The 16,382-nt window shown below is 29.6% G+C and overlaps 1 protein-coding gene across 4 annotated transcripts in view; it reads right to left on the bottom strand.

Annotated features, from left to right (window-relative positions):
• The window catches only part of Sf3b3 (splicing factor 3b subunit 3), a 76,389-nt gene that overhangs the window by 45,949 nt on the left and 14,058 nt on the right, over positions 1-16,382 (bottom strand). For all 4 annotated transcript variants that reach the window (XM_075368888.1, XM_075368890.1, XM_075368891.1 and 1 more), the window contains exons 2-6: positions 15,550-15,802; positions 9,059-9,402; positions 5,692-5,946; positions 5,242-5,483; positions 260-438 (exon numbers count right to left, since the gene is read on the bottom strand). In XM_075368888.1, coding sequence (XP_075225003.1) covers positions 260-438; positions 5,242-5,483; positions 5,692-5,946; positions 9,059-9,402; positions 15,550-15,775 — 1,246 coding nt within the window. In that variant the 5' untranslated portion in view covers positions 15,776-15,802. The remainder of the gene's footprint in view (positions 1-259; positions 439-5,241; positions 5,484-5,691; positions 5,947-9,058; positions 9,403-15,549; positions 15,803-16,382) is intronic.

Below are 16,382 nucleotides of genomic sequence, written 5' to 3'. Positions count from 1 at the left end.
TAAATAGGAAAATAAATTAGAGTTACCTTGGTTTTTTTTGCATTTATAATTAATTACTTAAGAACAAAGAGCTATCTCAGTATACAACTTTAGTATCATTGTTATCAAATGAAACACGGATATATGTATTGTTCATCATTAATAGCTTGCATTTACACAAAACTAGTACTAACATTAAACAATAGATCTACTTAACAATAAACCACATGGTTTTTCTTAAAAATCATTATTAGCTTTTTAAGTGAAAATATTATCTCACCCAGATCAGCAACATGACAGGAAAGGATAGGTGATAAAGAATCCATTTCATCAACAAGAACAAGATTTCTTAAAGGCCTTGGTGCAAAAAAGAATGTATCACCTTCCTCCAGAGGCATGGCAGAACTAAACTCAGGTTCATCATCATCGTCGCCCAAATGTGCTATCTGGTATAAGTAACTAGAAGGGAAAAAAACAATAATTACTCGTATTATAGATTGTATATGAATGTTGAAATGACATTAAGACTTGAGTAAAACTTTTGATACAATGATAGAATAAATTTTTTTTACCCATTTGTGTTATTTATGTTCTCTGTGTACAATTAGGAATAGTCATGAAAGTAACTGATCAGTATTCACAATTTGAAATAAAATATTTTAAAACAATGCTGTAGATACAAATATATACAAGCTCTTGCAATCATACTGTTTTGACTCTTTCCATAAAATAATTAATTACAAGATGGAGTGAAGGATATGCCTATACAGATCCAGTTAAACCAAGTCTCTAAAGGTTCAATCTTTGGCCTACTACAGATAGACTAAATAGGTGACGACACCCAATATCTGTTACCAAAGAATAAACAGCAGACAAAGCTTAGTCCTCACACTAGAAATATATAAATGTTTCAATGGAATGATAGTGTGCTAAGAAAAGTTTACAATTTATAAAAATAATTTCATAATAATATTAGAAATAGGAAGAATGAATATTTCACTTATATTTTTGAGTTAACTCAAAAAACATTACAATACAGAGGAGATTGATAAATGAAATTAGCAGTCAAGTCAAATTGTGAAGAATTACAAGAATTGAAAAGTGGTGGTAAAAAATTCAGCTAACAACAGAACTGTAAAAACAATGTGAACAAGGAAAGATCTGGCTGACCACAAACAGCTACAAGTCCGGCGTCCAGTGCTGCAACATATCACCCAATCACTGCAAAAATCAGTTAACCCGGGACCCGCATGAAAGTGGACTTTCAAACATAACGGTACTATGAACTGCCACAATTGTGTCTACTGAGCTCTTGAAAATCCTCATGCTCATATGGACAGGGCAGTGAATTTATGGGGGATTGCTGTGTGTGATCTACCAGTGAGTGGTTTGATTGGTCCCTTCTTTGAGGGTACCATAACTGGTGAGGCTTATCTTGATACTGATACACTTCAGCAAGGATTTTGCCTGCCATCCAAAACATATATGGTGATAAAACGTTTTTTACATGCAACAGTATGGAGCCCCACACCTCACTACCATTGAGATGTAAGGTTGTACCTTGACAAAACTCTAGGTAGTTTCATCAAGGTGGATGGTGAATGTTTCAATAAGGTGCTGTAGAGTGCCCACCTCAGTCTCCTGATTCGACCCCTCTGAACTTCTACCTCTGGGGGAGCTTCAGGAATGATGTGTATTGACAAAAACCAGCAACAATCAACGAGCTACATGCAAAAATTGTAATCATGAGCTGCCAGATACACAAACAGCTGTAGTTCAATGTGCAGTTTGGCGCTATGTAGTTGTATAGAAGCTGCTGGTGGTCATTTTGAACATATACCATAACCCTCTCTCTGTGCCAAAAATTGCCATGAGATATGGACTAACAGAGTGCATTTTTTTGGACCCCTCTGTATAATTGGAAATTTTGAAATTCTTAACATTGTTAAAGGTTTAAAACCAAACAATTCGAGTTTTGATAATTTCTTTAATATCATAGAATCTATAATCCCAAAGATAGTTTATGTTCTTTCATTTTTATTTAACATTAATTTTTCTACTGGAATTTTCCCACAAATATTAAAAACAGGATTGTTGTGCCAAACCCACAGGTAAATTAGCTTATTTAAAGTCACAAACTACAGACCTTTAAGTTTGCTTTCTTTTTTTTCTAATGCTGGAAAAGTTTGTACAGGAAAACTTGGCCAACCTGTATAAGAAAATTCTATAGTCTGTACAGTACTGTAAAAAAAAAGCACTATCTAGTCTGCAAGTAAACATTATAAATGTTTTATACAGAATGTTCTGGGACATATTTGCTGAACTTCATATACAGATTCAGGGCACCAAAATGAGCAAAAATGTTCATTTTGACATTTTCGAAGGCGATAAGTTTTCAATTTTTCTTATTTTGTAGAAAAAACTAGTCTTAGATATGTCAAATTCAAGTAGTTTTACTCATTTCTGAGAAATAATTTTTTTGTTGAAAAACACAAAATGGCATCAGAAGGAAAACAAAACAAGATTTATGTCAACATCAGGTAAAACCGATATGCAAAACTATTAGATCTTTTAAAACTAGATTTTTAGAACACATTAGAAATTATAAAAATGGTAAATTGGGTTTATCTAATGTTGCTGACCACGTTATTTATAATAAACATTCTGTATCGTGATATTCTGACAAATTTGGAAATAGTAAAAATCAAGAAATTTAATTTAAATAATAATCGTAAAAGTTTAAACATTTTGGAGAGATAAGTACAAAAGAATTTCAACTTTATCAACTTTCAGACAGAGCATGAAGATGACACTTATAAAAGCCATAACAGACGGCAGGCAGCACATTTTTAGATAAAAATGGATATAATCAGAATGTATATATAAACAATTCCAAATTAACTCAATAATAATGTAACATTGGATGGCCAGGTTACATGGTGTAAATCTTCTAATTATTTTATTTTTTAAGTTAAAAATTAATTTTTAATTCTTGACATATTTATATACATATGTAATTATTTTATTGACTTCATTTTTTCTATATATAATAGTAATTTTAATATTTTCATCTTTTAATTAAAAAAAAGTTGTCATTTTGATATATAATTTATAAACAACTGATGATGCGGAATCCCATGAAAGAGCTATTGGAATAAAGAAAAGAAAAATAAGGTGTCATTTCATTTACTTTGTAATTCTGTACTTAGGTTGTTCAAGTTTATTTTTTATTAAAAAAAAATACAATTAATATCTTATTTTATATCTTGTTAATTCAGAATCGAATATTTTTTTATCATAATCTCTCCAATACAGTCATAACACTAGCAATAAAAGTAGTTGTCTGCCGCTCAGTCTTGCTCTTAACAAAAAAAAAAGCTCTTGGTGCTTAGATATCTCAAGCTCAACAAGTTTCCACCACAATTTCCAGCTTAAGTAAAACATTTTTTCAAAGAGAAGACAAAAATATTTAAGATATAATGATGATATATACATTCAATATTGTAATTAATTATTTTTAACAGTAATAAAATGCTAGACATTTTAATATAATTTTTTTCTAATGATTTTAAAGAGAAATCTGGTTCAATAATATTTATTTGTAATTTATTAGAAATTAATCGGTCTGTCAAGGTCCGTGTGTAATAACTAAAAAAAATTAAAACTATAATTAAATTAAAACTTTTATTAAGGCAAAGAACAAGAGAATAAAAAATAAATTAAAACATGTTAGTAATGAGTATTAATTAATGGGTAGTAGTAACCTCTTGCCATTTGCAACTCATGAGTTTTTAACATACAAGTTGTGTGAAAATTATCAAAGTGAATAAAACTGTATACATTTACACTGAATGACAATTTAAGACAAAGGGAAGAAAAGTAAAACAAAAAATATAACAGGTATATGCATGTGTACTGACTATCATTTATGTAATATGTAATAATTCTGACAAAGTTAGTACCTACAAAAAAATTTCTTAAATAAGAAAATAAGTCAAGCACAAATTAAATTAATCTAACTAAGCACTAGATGACTCATCAAAGTATAAGATAGTTTAAGCAAATTTAAGCAAACATTCTAAATACCTTGCAAAAAAGTTTATTTACCCTGATTCTTCTGTATTCAAATCATCCCTAGAACCTTTTTTTTTAAAATTATTTTTATGCCAAACAATAAAACTGCACCTACGCCAGCAATTTGTTATATATATGCAGAACAGTGTTCCAATTTTATTCGCATTAAAGTCTTTTCAAAAGAAACCATTGTTTCATTTTGCTTTTAGTCTTACTTCATTTTGAACTTACACTGCATTATTGATAGAGAGGAGTTTAGCGCAACTAACAGGTATCTAAACTCTACAACCATAGATAAATTTTTAAATCACGTGTGAGACATCCTCAAAGGCAGATGTGGGAGCTTCAGATCTTTGTTATCTAAGAATTAAAAAGTGGATTGTAGACAGTAGATATACAGATGCACGCAGGTTACAAAAGTTTAATTAGTAGTATATTTATAAAAAAAAGAACAAAAAAAACACATCCAGCTCATTGGGCCAACCAGATTAAGTGTTAACATTATTTTGTTTTTAGAAGATAAGAGATACCCCAGTTATAAGAATATTCACTAAAAACTGTCACCGACATAAAATATTCAACCTACAATTCTTTACTGACGTTTACAAGATATTGCATTACATAAAAGAAATTAAAATTATTTTTAGTTTTAAATTTTATTTAATACTAATTTTTTTCATCCAGGGGTCCAAAATTTCCTGGTCAGGCATGGCATTTTTCATAATTATAAAATTCCATTTTCATATTAGCACATACAAATGCATCTGTAAGCTTCCGTGGTAAATTATCAGAAAAAGAAACTTATTTCACATAAGTTTAAAAATAACAAAAATATACAATTACTTTAATGAAATTCTAAAAGCCAAATTTCCATCTTCCAAATTATGACTGGTGGTAATTAATTTAAATAACAGGAGTTATGCTATAATAGCTTTACAAGGCACTGTATTGACATTACATGTGTTTTTCTTTAAGTATAACAAATCTATATATAATATAACTGTCAATCAAAATAGATTATAAAGGCAATATCATACTTAATATATGATATTACTAATATTCATAACACTAACTTACTAAAATTATTTTTTAAATTAAAAACCATAAATAAAAATTTAAATGAAGGATAAAAAAGCTAGTAAATATAATTATTGATATTATTAAAAAAGAAAAGAAAATTGAACTTACTGGTTTCCAAATTCTGACGCAACAAATAAAAATCCTGTTTTTAATACGCACATGGCAGCTGCAACAGGAACAGTATCGAAATACTTTAACTTAATTTCAGTGACCATATCACCATCAGTTTCTAATGTAACTTTAAATATATCACCCTGTTCTGTCTGAGCTAAGAAGAAAAACATGGATTTCGTTTTGTGAGTTGCTGAACAAACAAATATCATACCACGTTCAGGGTCATCCAAATCATTCTGAGGAAAAAAATAAATAATTGAAAGTACATATCAAACTCACTTCTGATATAAACAAACAAAAAATATTCAAGCATATTAACTTCTTTCTTGCAAGAGACTTAACTACAAGAGATTGCCAACTACCACATACAGCAGTTTTCTGTATATAATCTAATGAAAATTAACTGAACCAAAACTAAATTAAGCATAAAGAAATAATACTAACCCTTCTTCGAGGTATCGGGCAACGTACATCATGTTGATCACCCAAATTTTTGTATGTTAAATAATTTTCAGAACAAATTAAGACTCCACTAGAACCTTCATTACCACCAGGTACTGATACTAAGAAATTGGCATGTTCTTCCAAAGGTTCTGAATATTTTCTTACAACATGATTTAAACCTAAATCAAGCTCATAAAATGTTAATGTTTGCTGTGTTTTGTGAACTGCTTCGCCTGTTACATCAGTATCGGCTTCCTTAACAACACAAGCAAAAAAATTTTATAATACATTTAAATTTTATCAACATAAAAAAAAATACATTTAAATTTTATCCACATAAAAAAAAAAAAAACACTAACAGTGAAGACATTTTCAACATTTCTCAGTCTACTTTGCTATGACATAACATGAAAATCAGTTTAGTCTTAACAAACAAGACAATTTAACACAATTTCAGAACTTTTTAAACTTATCTGATAATACAAAAAATAATTTAAAAAGTATAAATTGACTAAAAACTTAACAGGGTTAAATAATCAAGTTCACGAAAAATGGTAATAATGACAGAGAATCTGCCTAGATAGCTGGCAAGATTAACATTTTTGTACTAACATTAGCTAACTCCAGAAAACAGTATTTTTACAAGTTTGATCAGAGGTGCAATTTTCAACACTGAATTTCAGAGGGAGGACGACATGTCTCATCACTTCAAACTTTGCTTTACTTGTATATTTAGAATAAGCCCTAGGCCTACCAAAAATAATTGCCAAGTACCTTACTGATCATTGTTAATGAGTTTGAAATACAGAATTGTCAATTTAAACTACAAATGAAGAAAGATTTATGATGAATCCTGAGCATAACTCCAGTTTTCAGCTATATTGAGAATTTTTTTCACTACATCCACTTTAGACAACAAATAAACCTTTATTCTGACCAAAGCAAAATTATATAATCATTAAACATTGTAAGATAAATTTACAAGAATAAAAAGAATTACAGAATGAAAGATGTTTTTTAATTACATCAGTTTGAAAAAAAAAAAACACTAATATAAAAGATTACCACAAAATAATTCATAACCGAGATGTTATTAAAAATTATCTTGAGCACAACACATATGTAAACTTATATGTAAACAGGATGCAATTTTTTTTTAATTAGTATTATTTAAATATTCAAAACAGAGTAATATTTTTTCCGTATAAGAGAAATTTTTTAATTGCGTTTTAAATAAATTGGAGGGAAGAAATTTCTAATGGTTTGGCAATTTATTAAATTTGGCAACAGAAGCATAACAACCCACCTTTCTTGAAAGCAAAGTCTAATTTTTATAGCCCAAAAATTATAACTTTATGCAAAAACCCATCACACCCTAAAAGAGATTTTCAATTTCTAAACTAAAAAATAAAAATATCATTTTCATTCAATCAATTTTTTATCAGCAAATTGATAGTTCTGTGAGGCTGTATAAAATAAATTTCCTTAAAAAAGGAAAAAAGATATTGAGAATTTACTTTTTTCCTTAAAATAATTAAAAAATCGCACATGTTACTGTTAATCCAATAACACTATCAACTAAACCACCTGCTAATAACACATAGAAAAAGGGTGAAAAACTTCATTTTTTACACCATATAATAAAACCAATAAAATCTGCTATCCTAAATTCAATAAATCAAATTCTTTAGTTTATCAGAATGATCCGACCCATGTATTAGTATTTTTTTTTTTTTAGAATTCAAGGCGATAATTAATATAAATATTAAGATATTTCTTGTGTGCAATAAACAAATTAACATCAGTGATAACGTTTCCATTAGCATTCTACCCCAGTCCTAAGGACCAACCAGATTACTCTTAAGTGAAATATTTTTATTCCGAAAATCAGAATTTTGTTTTTATAGTTTAACTAAGAAAAATTCTAAGTTTGAATGTTACAACAACAGTAATTATTTACATGTGCTTGTTGAATGGTATTCCAGAAATTTATTTTGTAAAAATCAATATAAAACTTTATATACTTTCCTTTTTAAATTGTCAACTTTTTCTGTAAAGTAATAAGTACAATTTTGTTTTCAAAATCCACTCTATAAAATTTGTTTAACAAAAAAAAACGAAAATGTTGTGTATTAACACATGACTAGGATAATTATCAATTAAAAACAATTCAAATTACGAATAGAAAAATCTTTATAAGCAAATGAAGTTTCAAATTAAAACAAAAACAAGCAAAAAGTAGCTACAATATATTGTTTAATTTGCAAATTCGCCAGGCTATGTATTCGAATTGATATCATTCCTTCTTTTGTTACAGGTCTAAAAAAATCCTAACCAAATACACAAAGGAAAATTCTTAATTTACAATTTCACATCCTGTTTGAATAAAAACAGGATATGAAAATAAAACAAAAAATTAAAATATTTCAAGTTGCCAGCCACACAAACAATACAAAATAACTGTACTTTTTTTTAATATAAATATTTTTATCACCACATTTGTTATTTATAGGTATCAATGTTATTGCATTATTAAATTTCACTTTGTTTTTTTATAAATATTATCCATATTATATCCATTTTTTACTGCAATACATTTTATAATATCTATTTCTGGATTTAATTTTTCTTTTATTATTCTGTATGTAATTTATCACTCTATTTAACATGTTTGTAAATATATTAATTTTGTGTGGCCAAGGATGATTCAATCTTCTGTTAATAATTACTTTGCTAGTTGTTGTGGTTTCCTATATACAAATGTTACATTTTATTACTTTTACTAATTTCTATGTCAACATTTAAAAAAATTATTTATGTATTTGTTTGTTTCGGAGGAAATTTTTAAATTTTAAGTTTTTTTAAAATTATTAAATGTTTATTATTTATAAAAGGTTCATAGACCACCAAGATATCATCAATGTACCAACCACACCCATAATTGAATTTTGTAAATGTGGCTAATACTATACACTATATTACTTTTAAACTCCTGCAATAAATCTGACATAACGACCAATAATGGAAATCCCATGGGCAAAGTATTATCTTGTGTGTAAAATTCATTGTTGAACTCAAAATAATTTTGTTGCTATATATATTTCTAACGATGGTTATATAATATTATCAATAAAATTTCAGGTCTTCATTATTAATTTTCAATATATTTCTTATTATGCATATAGTTTGATTTACAGAGATATTAGGGTACAAGTTAGTTATGCCACAACTTATCATTACTGTACATGTGGCTGGCCAAATGAAATATTTGGTAAGAGGGTTTATTTAATTCTGTACTGTCTGTGGTAAACTGTGTTATACTTTTGTCTTTGATATATTATAAACTATCCAGCTACATTAAACTTACTTCATAATCGATCTCCAGGCATGCAAACATCGGATTACCGAATGCAACATCAACACCAACCATATGATACACTAATGTATTACTTTTATGCGCTTCTAACGGCGATGAAATCGTTAATCTAGCTTCCTCATCTCTGTTTAAAATATAAACTAACTTTTGTTTTTCTATTGCTCCTATCATAACAGCTCGACCCTTTGGATCTATAGCTAAATATTGACCAGGTACTATGCGACGACATCCACTTTTACCAAATGTTTCCTGATGAACTTTTTCCAGTATATTCTTTGCTGGCATATATTCTAGAATTACAATTCTTCCAGAATCTGAGCCAATTATTATGTAATCTAAAAATGAAATAAAAAATTAGAATTACTAATATAACAATTACCATTAGTAAAATAAAGGAAACTAATGACATTACTTAGTTATGATGAATACATACCCATTATGATGATTAAAAGGAAGAAAATGCCATGAAAGAAATAAACACTTGGATGAAAAATTTATAAGCAAAAATTGCAAATACTAAGTAAGGATCTAATTCACCAGGACCACAAATTCAAATAGCCCTTAAGACAGAATGTTTAATCCATAGTTTTGTAGTACCACTCTTTAATTCATAAAGATTATATATTTGCAATATCATAAATTTTCTAGGAAAAAAACAAACAAAAGTAATAAAGTAAGCATTCAAGTAAAGGATTAATGGCAAATTGGAGGAAAATTCCACAATAAGAAATTTTAGGTAGGTAGTATTCCTTTTAATAAACAGTAAACATTACAATTAAAGAACAATAAAATGAATTCAGTCTTATCAAATTTAACTTGAATATAATTATTTTAATGAAATGCAATGAACTGGTTTTGATCAGCAAGATATTTCTTCTACATACACATTTCAGCAGTCTAACGTGTGAATTTTTAAAACATCATTTCAAACCAGAACAGGAAATAAAAAATACAACATTATCTGCTATAAACAGGGGTGTACAAAAAAATAATATTGAAGTTTTAAAGCTATTTCAAAATCTTGAAATAATGTAAATTTTACTTACAGAAATGAATAGCAAATAAGAGTAACTTAAATTTTTCCTGCTAGCGTTCAATGTGAGCAACTTTCATCACGTATCACACATCCAACTGGAAGGAGTTTCATCCCAGCTTTAACCAGCATGTCTGGAGTAATGGAAATATCAGCAGCTTCAATCATGTATTACAACAAATCTGGTGGACTAGTACATAGCAAAAGGCACACAACAGATCCTTTATACAACCCTAAAGGAAAATATCGCACATGTCAGAACTAATAATCTTGAAGGCCACTAGGAACAAGCTGTAATCAGGTCTGTGCTAACCAATCCAGCAGTTGTAGAAAACATCATTCAACCAATCCCATATAGCAGGGGTGGCCAACAAGTTATCACGATCCAACCCGATGACCGGTCGATTGCGAGGCCAATTTTGGTCGATCATTGATCGCTCACAATGTCTGGGGTGGAATTCCATGTACCATAGACTTTGAAGCGATTGTAGAAGACAAAACTTTCTAGCAATAGTTTAATGCATTCTGGGAATTTGCTAAGGTCGTAAATTGACAGCCTGACACTGTGATCTCCGCCCACCCAGCACAATACATTTTGACTTATGTATTACACTTGTCACCGGACGCAACAGTTACGACTCGACTTATCAAAGAACACAGTCAGTTAGCTTATATTTGGTAGTGCCATACGGTAGCTTCTTTTCTTTTGTATTAACAGTATTATTATTAATCAATATTATTATCCTCAGTGACCAGGTTGAGTTTCAATTTTTCTTCTGGTTAAAATGTACGTACCTTTTCTTTGTTTTAATTCAAATTGCTTTTCTTATCTATTTATTTACTTGATAGGTGAGCATTCTCGGCAACAGATCTCTAAACTGCAGTCATTACACTGAGAGAAAAATAAGGGACAGTATTACAAATACATTAGGAATAACAATAATTCTATTTAAATTAAGAAGTCAGTATTGTAAACCGTAATAAATACATTGTAACTTCAACATACTTCTTGTAAATTTGAATATATGTATATTAGATTTTTAAAAATACTTGTATTGCTGTCCCCGATCGTAATATGTAAAGTATTGTTATTATTTCTCTCAATGTAACGGAGATAATTTGCTGCAGTCCATGAGCTTTTGAATTTTCTAGGAAAATATTTAATTCACTATTTATTCTTTAAATTGTCATATTTCTTTGCATTCTAGTATACCCATGGACAAGAGTAGTAAAGAATGGGAACTATTACTTTTTTACAATGGTGAATGATAAATAATTTGTTTAATATGCCTTACCTCGGTAGCCATTGCTAAACAGGGTAATCTGGAGAGACATTTTTTAGCTTTACATAACAAGTATCAAACAGATTATCCACCAAATTCTGAACTGAGAAAACAAAGTTAGGGATCTTAAAACTCAATTAACAAATCAACAAAGCGTTTTTAAAAAGCCAAGGTTGTAGTCACAACCAGTAACTACTGCATCATTCTAAGTAAGCTATCCATTAGCAAAAAAATTGTAAGCCATTTTCCGATGGTGAATTCGCAAAGGAAATTTTTTTGAAAATGTCAGATTCACTTTTTAATGATTTTAAGAACAAGAGTGAAATTGTTACTGCAATTTAAAATCTACAATTGTCTCGAAACACAGTGATGCAACGAATTGAAAGGATGAGTGGGAATGTAAAAGAGCAGTTATATAATGATATTAATAGATGTTCTTGTTTTTCCCTTCAGTGTGATGGATCGAAAGATATAAGTAATACAGCACAATTACATGTTTTTGTTCGTATGGATTTTAAGGATTTTACATCTAAAGAAGAATTGTTGGGTATGATTTCTTTGGAGGAAAGGACTAGAGGTGTGGACATATTCAAAGCCTTTAAAAATTTGCTCAATGATTTGAAAATACCACTTTTTAAATTAGTCTCAATAACAACGGATGGCGCAGCTGTGATGATAGGTTGCAGAAATGAATTTATAGCCCTATGTCAAAATGAAGATGAATTCTCAGCCTTTTTGAGCTATCACTGCATAATTCACCAGCAAGTGACTAAACACAAAAGAGGTAATGGACATAGCATTTAAAATTATTAATTCAATTTGAGGAAGTTCCCTCAAACGGCGGCTCTTCCTACTGCACCTCGATGAAGGCCAACCTGAATTATTACTACAAACGGATGTCAGATGGCTAAGCAGAGGTACATTTCTGCAGCGATTTTGTGATTTATTGTCAAATTATAGATTTTTTTCACGAAGATGGAAACTGTGAAAATTTAAATGATGAAACTTGGCTTAGTGACCTTAGGATTTCTTACAGATTTTACTTCAATATTAAGTCATTTAAATTTAGAATTACAAGGTAAAAATAAAACAGTAATTGATATGATCAGCTGCATAGATGCATATAAAACAAAATTTATTTTGCTAATAGAAAATCTGCAACAAAATAATCTGAATCAGTTTCCAAATATGGCAGATAACCTACAAAAGATAAAAATATTATAAGATTGACAAATACATTGCCGAAATCCAAAAAGTAATTTAAGATTTTGAGGTAAGATTCTAGGATTTTGAAAAAATTAAAGAAATTGTGGAATTTTTATCTTTTCTTTTAAAAAAGATTTAAGTGTGAAACGCATTAACAAAAAAATTTCAGACATATTTCATACGGATCAAAGGACATTAGAAAATGAAATTATAATTTTACAAACTGACAATCTTACAAGCCAGAAAATTTGAAGATTTTTGGAAATATTTCAACCGAGAAAAATATCCCAGTATCACCAAATGTAGCGACTAGGTATGCTCTAGTTTTGGATCTACAAACCTATGCGAATCGGCATTTTCATACTTGACTAAACAACATTCTGTCCTGACTGATGACTACATTATTATTATTATCTTTGTCAGAATATACACCTAATTAAGATTCCTTAAAAACTCAGTCTTCCCATTAATGTTAAGGCAACAAAGTTCTAAATCTGTCTTTTATCTGTAGCTAATTTGAATTAATGAATATTGTTAATCCATGTTTTTTAATTCCCCTGGACGTGAGTTTTTTGGTCCTTTAAATAAGTATTGTTGTTGTTTTTTACGTAGATAGATAAGCCGTATATCTATATTTCAGTACGAGGTGTACTCAGCAAGCTATTGATAGATTAGCAAAAAGTAAGTCATATTATTCTTTCATTATAAATTTTCCTGGCCCAAAAAAACGCAAAAGTGTAATATTGAAATCAAACTATCAGCCATACTGTGCATTACAAACACTTTTTCATATTTACAAACAAATAGTACAACTTATACATTGCAGTTGATAAAAAAATTAAATTTCATTTCAAGTTAGTAACAATCTATCTTGAAAAAGTGTCAGAAAATCAAATTTTTTAGGTACTGCATGTACAGAATGCTGCTATCAAAAGTTGGGTCAGGAAATTTATTTTCTACACGAGCCTATATCTCAAAAACTTAATAAGCGATTAAAAAATAATATATTTTACTTATCTACCCATACCTCACTGGAGTGCACCTTAGACTGAAAAAGTGTATTAACATAGTATGCAATTCACACCCCTTCTTCCCCCTTAGACTACTCCTATGACAAGTCGATCGTGACACACTTTTAAGATAAAAAGTTGATCTTATATACAGAAAAGTTGGCCACCCCAGCCATATAGTTATACCAGTGAGGAGAGTCACCAACCATCTTTTTCCAAATAAAATTCTCTGATCCATCATGCAGTTGAAGAAAGAATAGCATGTACACAATGTATCCAAATAAGCAACTCCAGTTATGCATGCTTCAGTGAAAAAGAACGACCTGTAAACTTGCCTCAGGATATTTCACAGAAAAATTTATTTTAAAGAACTCTTAACCCTTCGCAGGCAGCAATATTTTATGGCTGTGGGCATTTTAAAAAAAAATTCAAATAAAAACTATTTAAAGTAACTTAAGAGATGCATTCATGTATATAAAAACAAGATATAACTTGTGTTTTTGCTGAATTCTGCCATTAATCTAGTTAAGGAACAGTAATTATCTCACGAGGCAAAGCTTATGCAAAAACCGCACAAGTTTCACTGAGCGCACTAGAATTTGCAAACTATAGGTGATGATTTTGGTTATGTTAAGTTCTTTTCATGTAAAAGACACTGAATAATAATTGTTTGATGGTAATATAACAATAGCAATTTTGAAGAAGTAGTGCACATAGGCAGGGAATAATATAATATGGTTTTATATATTTTTATTAATTTCCTTCTGAATTTTTGCCTAGAAAATTTTGTTTGAATTCTCAATCAAAGTAGGCCGAAAATGAAATTTTGGAAGGAACAGTTTGTAAAGAAATTACTTTAAAAAAAAAGAGCAAACAACAAAAAAAAATTAATGCACACATCTTGTTACATATACACTGTCATTGAACTCGCATGATAACTTAAGTAAAATGATTCCCAATCACGTGGTATCAGGAATTCCCACCTCAAAATGATTGAAAGAACATCTCTTGCCATCTCTTGGAATTTATGTAATTATGTGACTACAAATAGCTGGTCAGATTCACAGACTCATTATGGGTTTCTGCCCTCCAGCATAAGTACAGGTAGCCCATATGGGTTTCCGGCCATGAAGGATTAATATTTAAATGTTCATGGGGATTTTTTTGACCAGACAGTCATTAATGAGAACTCAAATGTCCATATCACTAATAAATACAGACATTATGCGAGTCAACTATCGCACCACTAAGATGAAATGTTGACATTAACACAATATGATCAAGAAAGTCACATTTTCATGCTCCAATATTTCAATTAAAAAGACGGCACATGCACAGTGTAGTCTGTAGACTTCAAATTGTGTAACAACTGCCAATGGTAATGCATATAAAAGCAATTCCTTAACACATCTCATATTCACACTCATTCTCGCAGTTCGCAGCTGTACAGAAAAGCTATCTGACACATTCAAGATTTTCTAGACACCCTGTCATCCTGTACTCTTCCTTTTATGCAGGCTGGTTGTTTTAACTGATTATACCACTAAAGAATGTTTTATCACTTGGGAGATTGTAATTAAATTTTCTACAGAATGCATACTTATAACTACAGCTTCACATTTAACAAACTGCAAACCACAGAAGGCTTTCGCTGTTCAGAGCACACCATCTTGGCTAGTGAGGCTGTCAAAAAGAAAGTTAAGGAATCAACCTACTGTTATGGGCACAACTGAAACTTTCTTTTCTGCTGCTTGATTCTAGCCCTAAACAAACCCCACTGTATAACTCCTCCAAGAGATATAACAAAATTAAAAGTCCAATATTATTTTTTGCACACCAGTATACAAAAACAATTTTTTTTTATTAAATTGTTAAAACCTAAATCACATTGATATACATCCCTAGACATTTAGCTACAATCTAATGAACAAAGCTACATGTATTATTTACCTTTAGTGCCGCCAGTTAATCGGAATGCAATAAGTGAGCGAATGATACCAAATATCTCTACTGTCAATAATGTGTGAACTTTCCCTGTATTTGGATCTGGTCGAAGTAATTCCAAACATTTTCCACGTGAAACTAAAATCTCTTGTGTCTTACCACCACTGAAATTGCCATGAATAGCATGGGTAATCCCAGTGGCCCTCTGCAAGGTTAAATTGTAGAGATACATCGAATCTTTTTAAACTAAACAGAAAACCTAAAAAAAAGGCAAAAGAAATAAATTACCTTACCTAAAGTTTACAACATTATACAATTATAGTATAAAAATGATATATAATTAATAATAAAAAAAAGTAATCAGGAAAAGTACAGTACAAAACAAATACACAAATATTGAATCCCAAAACCAAAATAAACTATTTAAAACTAATTTCAGCCAAAATTTAGTCTTTCAACAAACTAAACAATAAATGATTGAACAAGAAGATAATATTCCTCTCAGCTTACTGGAGTGACACACAATTAGTACCTACCCACCGACCCATCTAGGCGGTCAATAGTTTAAGGTCCAGCCAAACCATAATTTCTCCTTTGTCTCCTGGTTATCTTACTTTAATTGTATTATAATTAACAAAATACTCTGGCCTGATGGTTTAGAGATATTAACAACCTGAAGGTAATAGAAAATACTTTATTTATACAGCTTTATTTTTAGAAAACACTATTATTAGTAAATACTTTACTTTAAAAATACTAAATAATATTTTTCACTGCAGGAAATACAAAATTAATATTCAAATTAACTTATTGCCTTTTTATGGGGTCATTCCATGTCC

This window comes from Lycorma delicatula, chromosome 6 (assembly GCF_047948215.1).
Source record: "Lycorma delicatula isolate Av1 chromosome 6, ASM4794821v1, whole genome shotgun sequence".
In the NCBI taxonomy this organism is placed as follows: Eukaryota; Metazoa; Arthropoda; class Insecta; order Hemiptera; family Fulgoridae; genus Lycorma; species Lycorma delicatula.
Note: the sequence above shows the minus strand (reverse complement) of the source record. Positions and strands in the feature narration are given on the sequence as shown.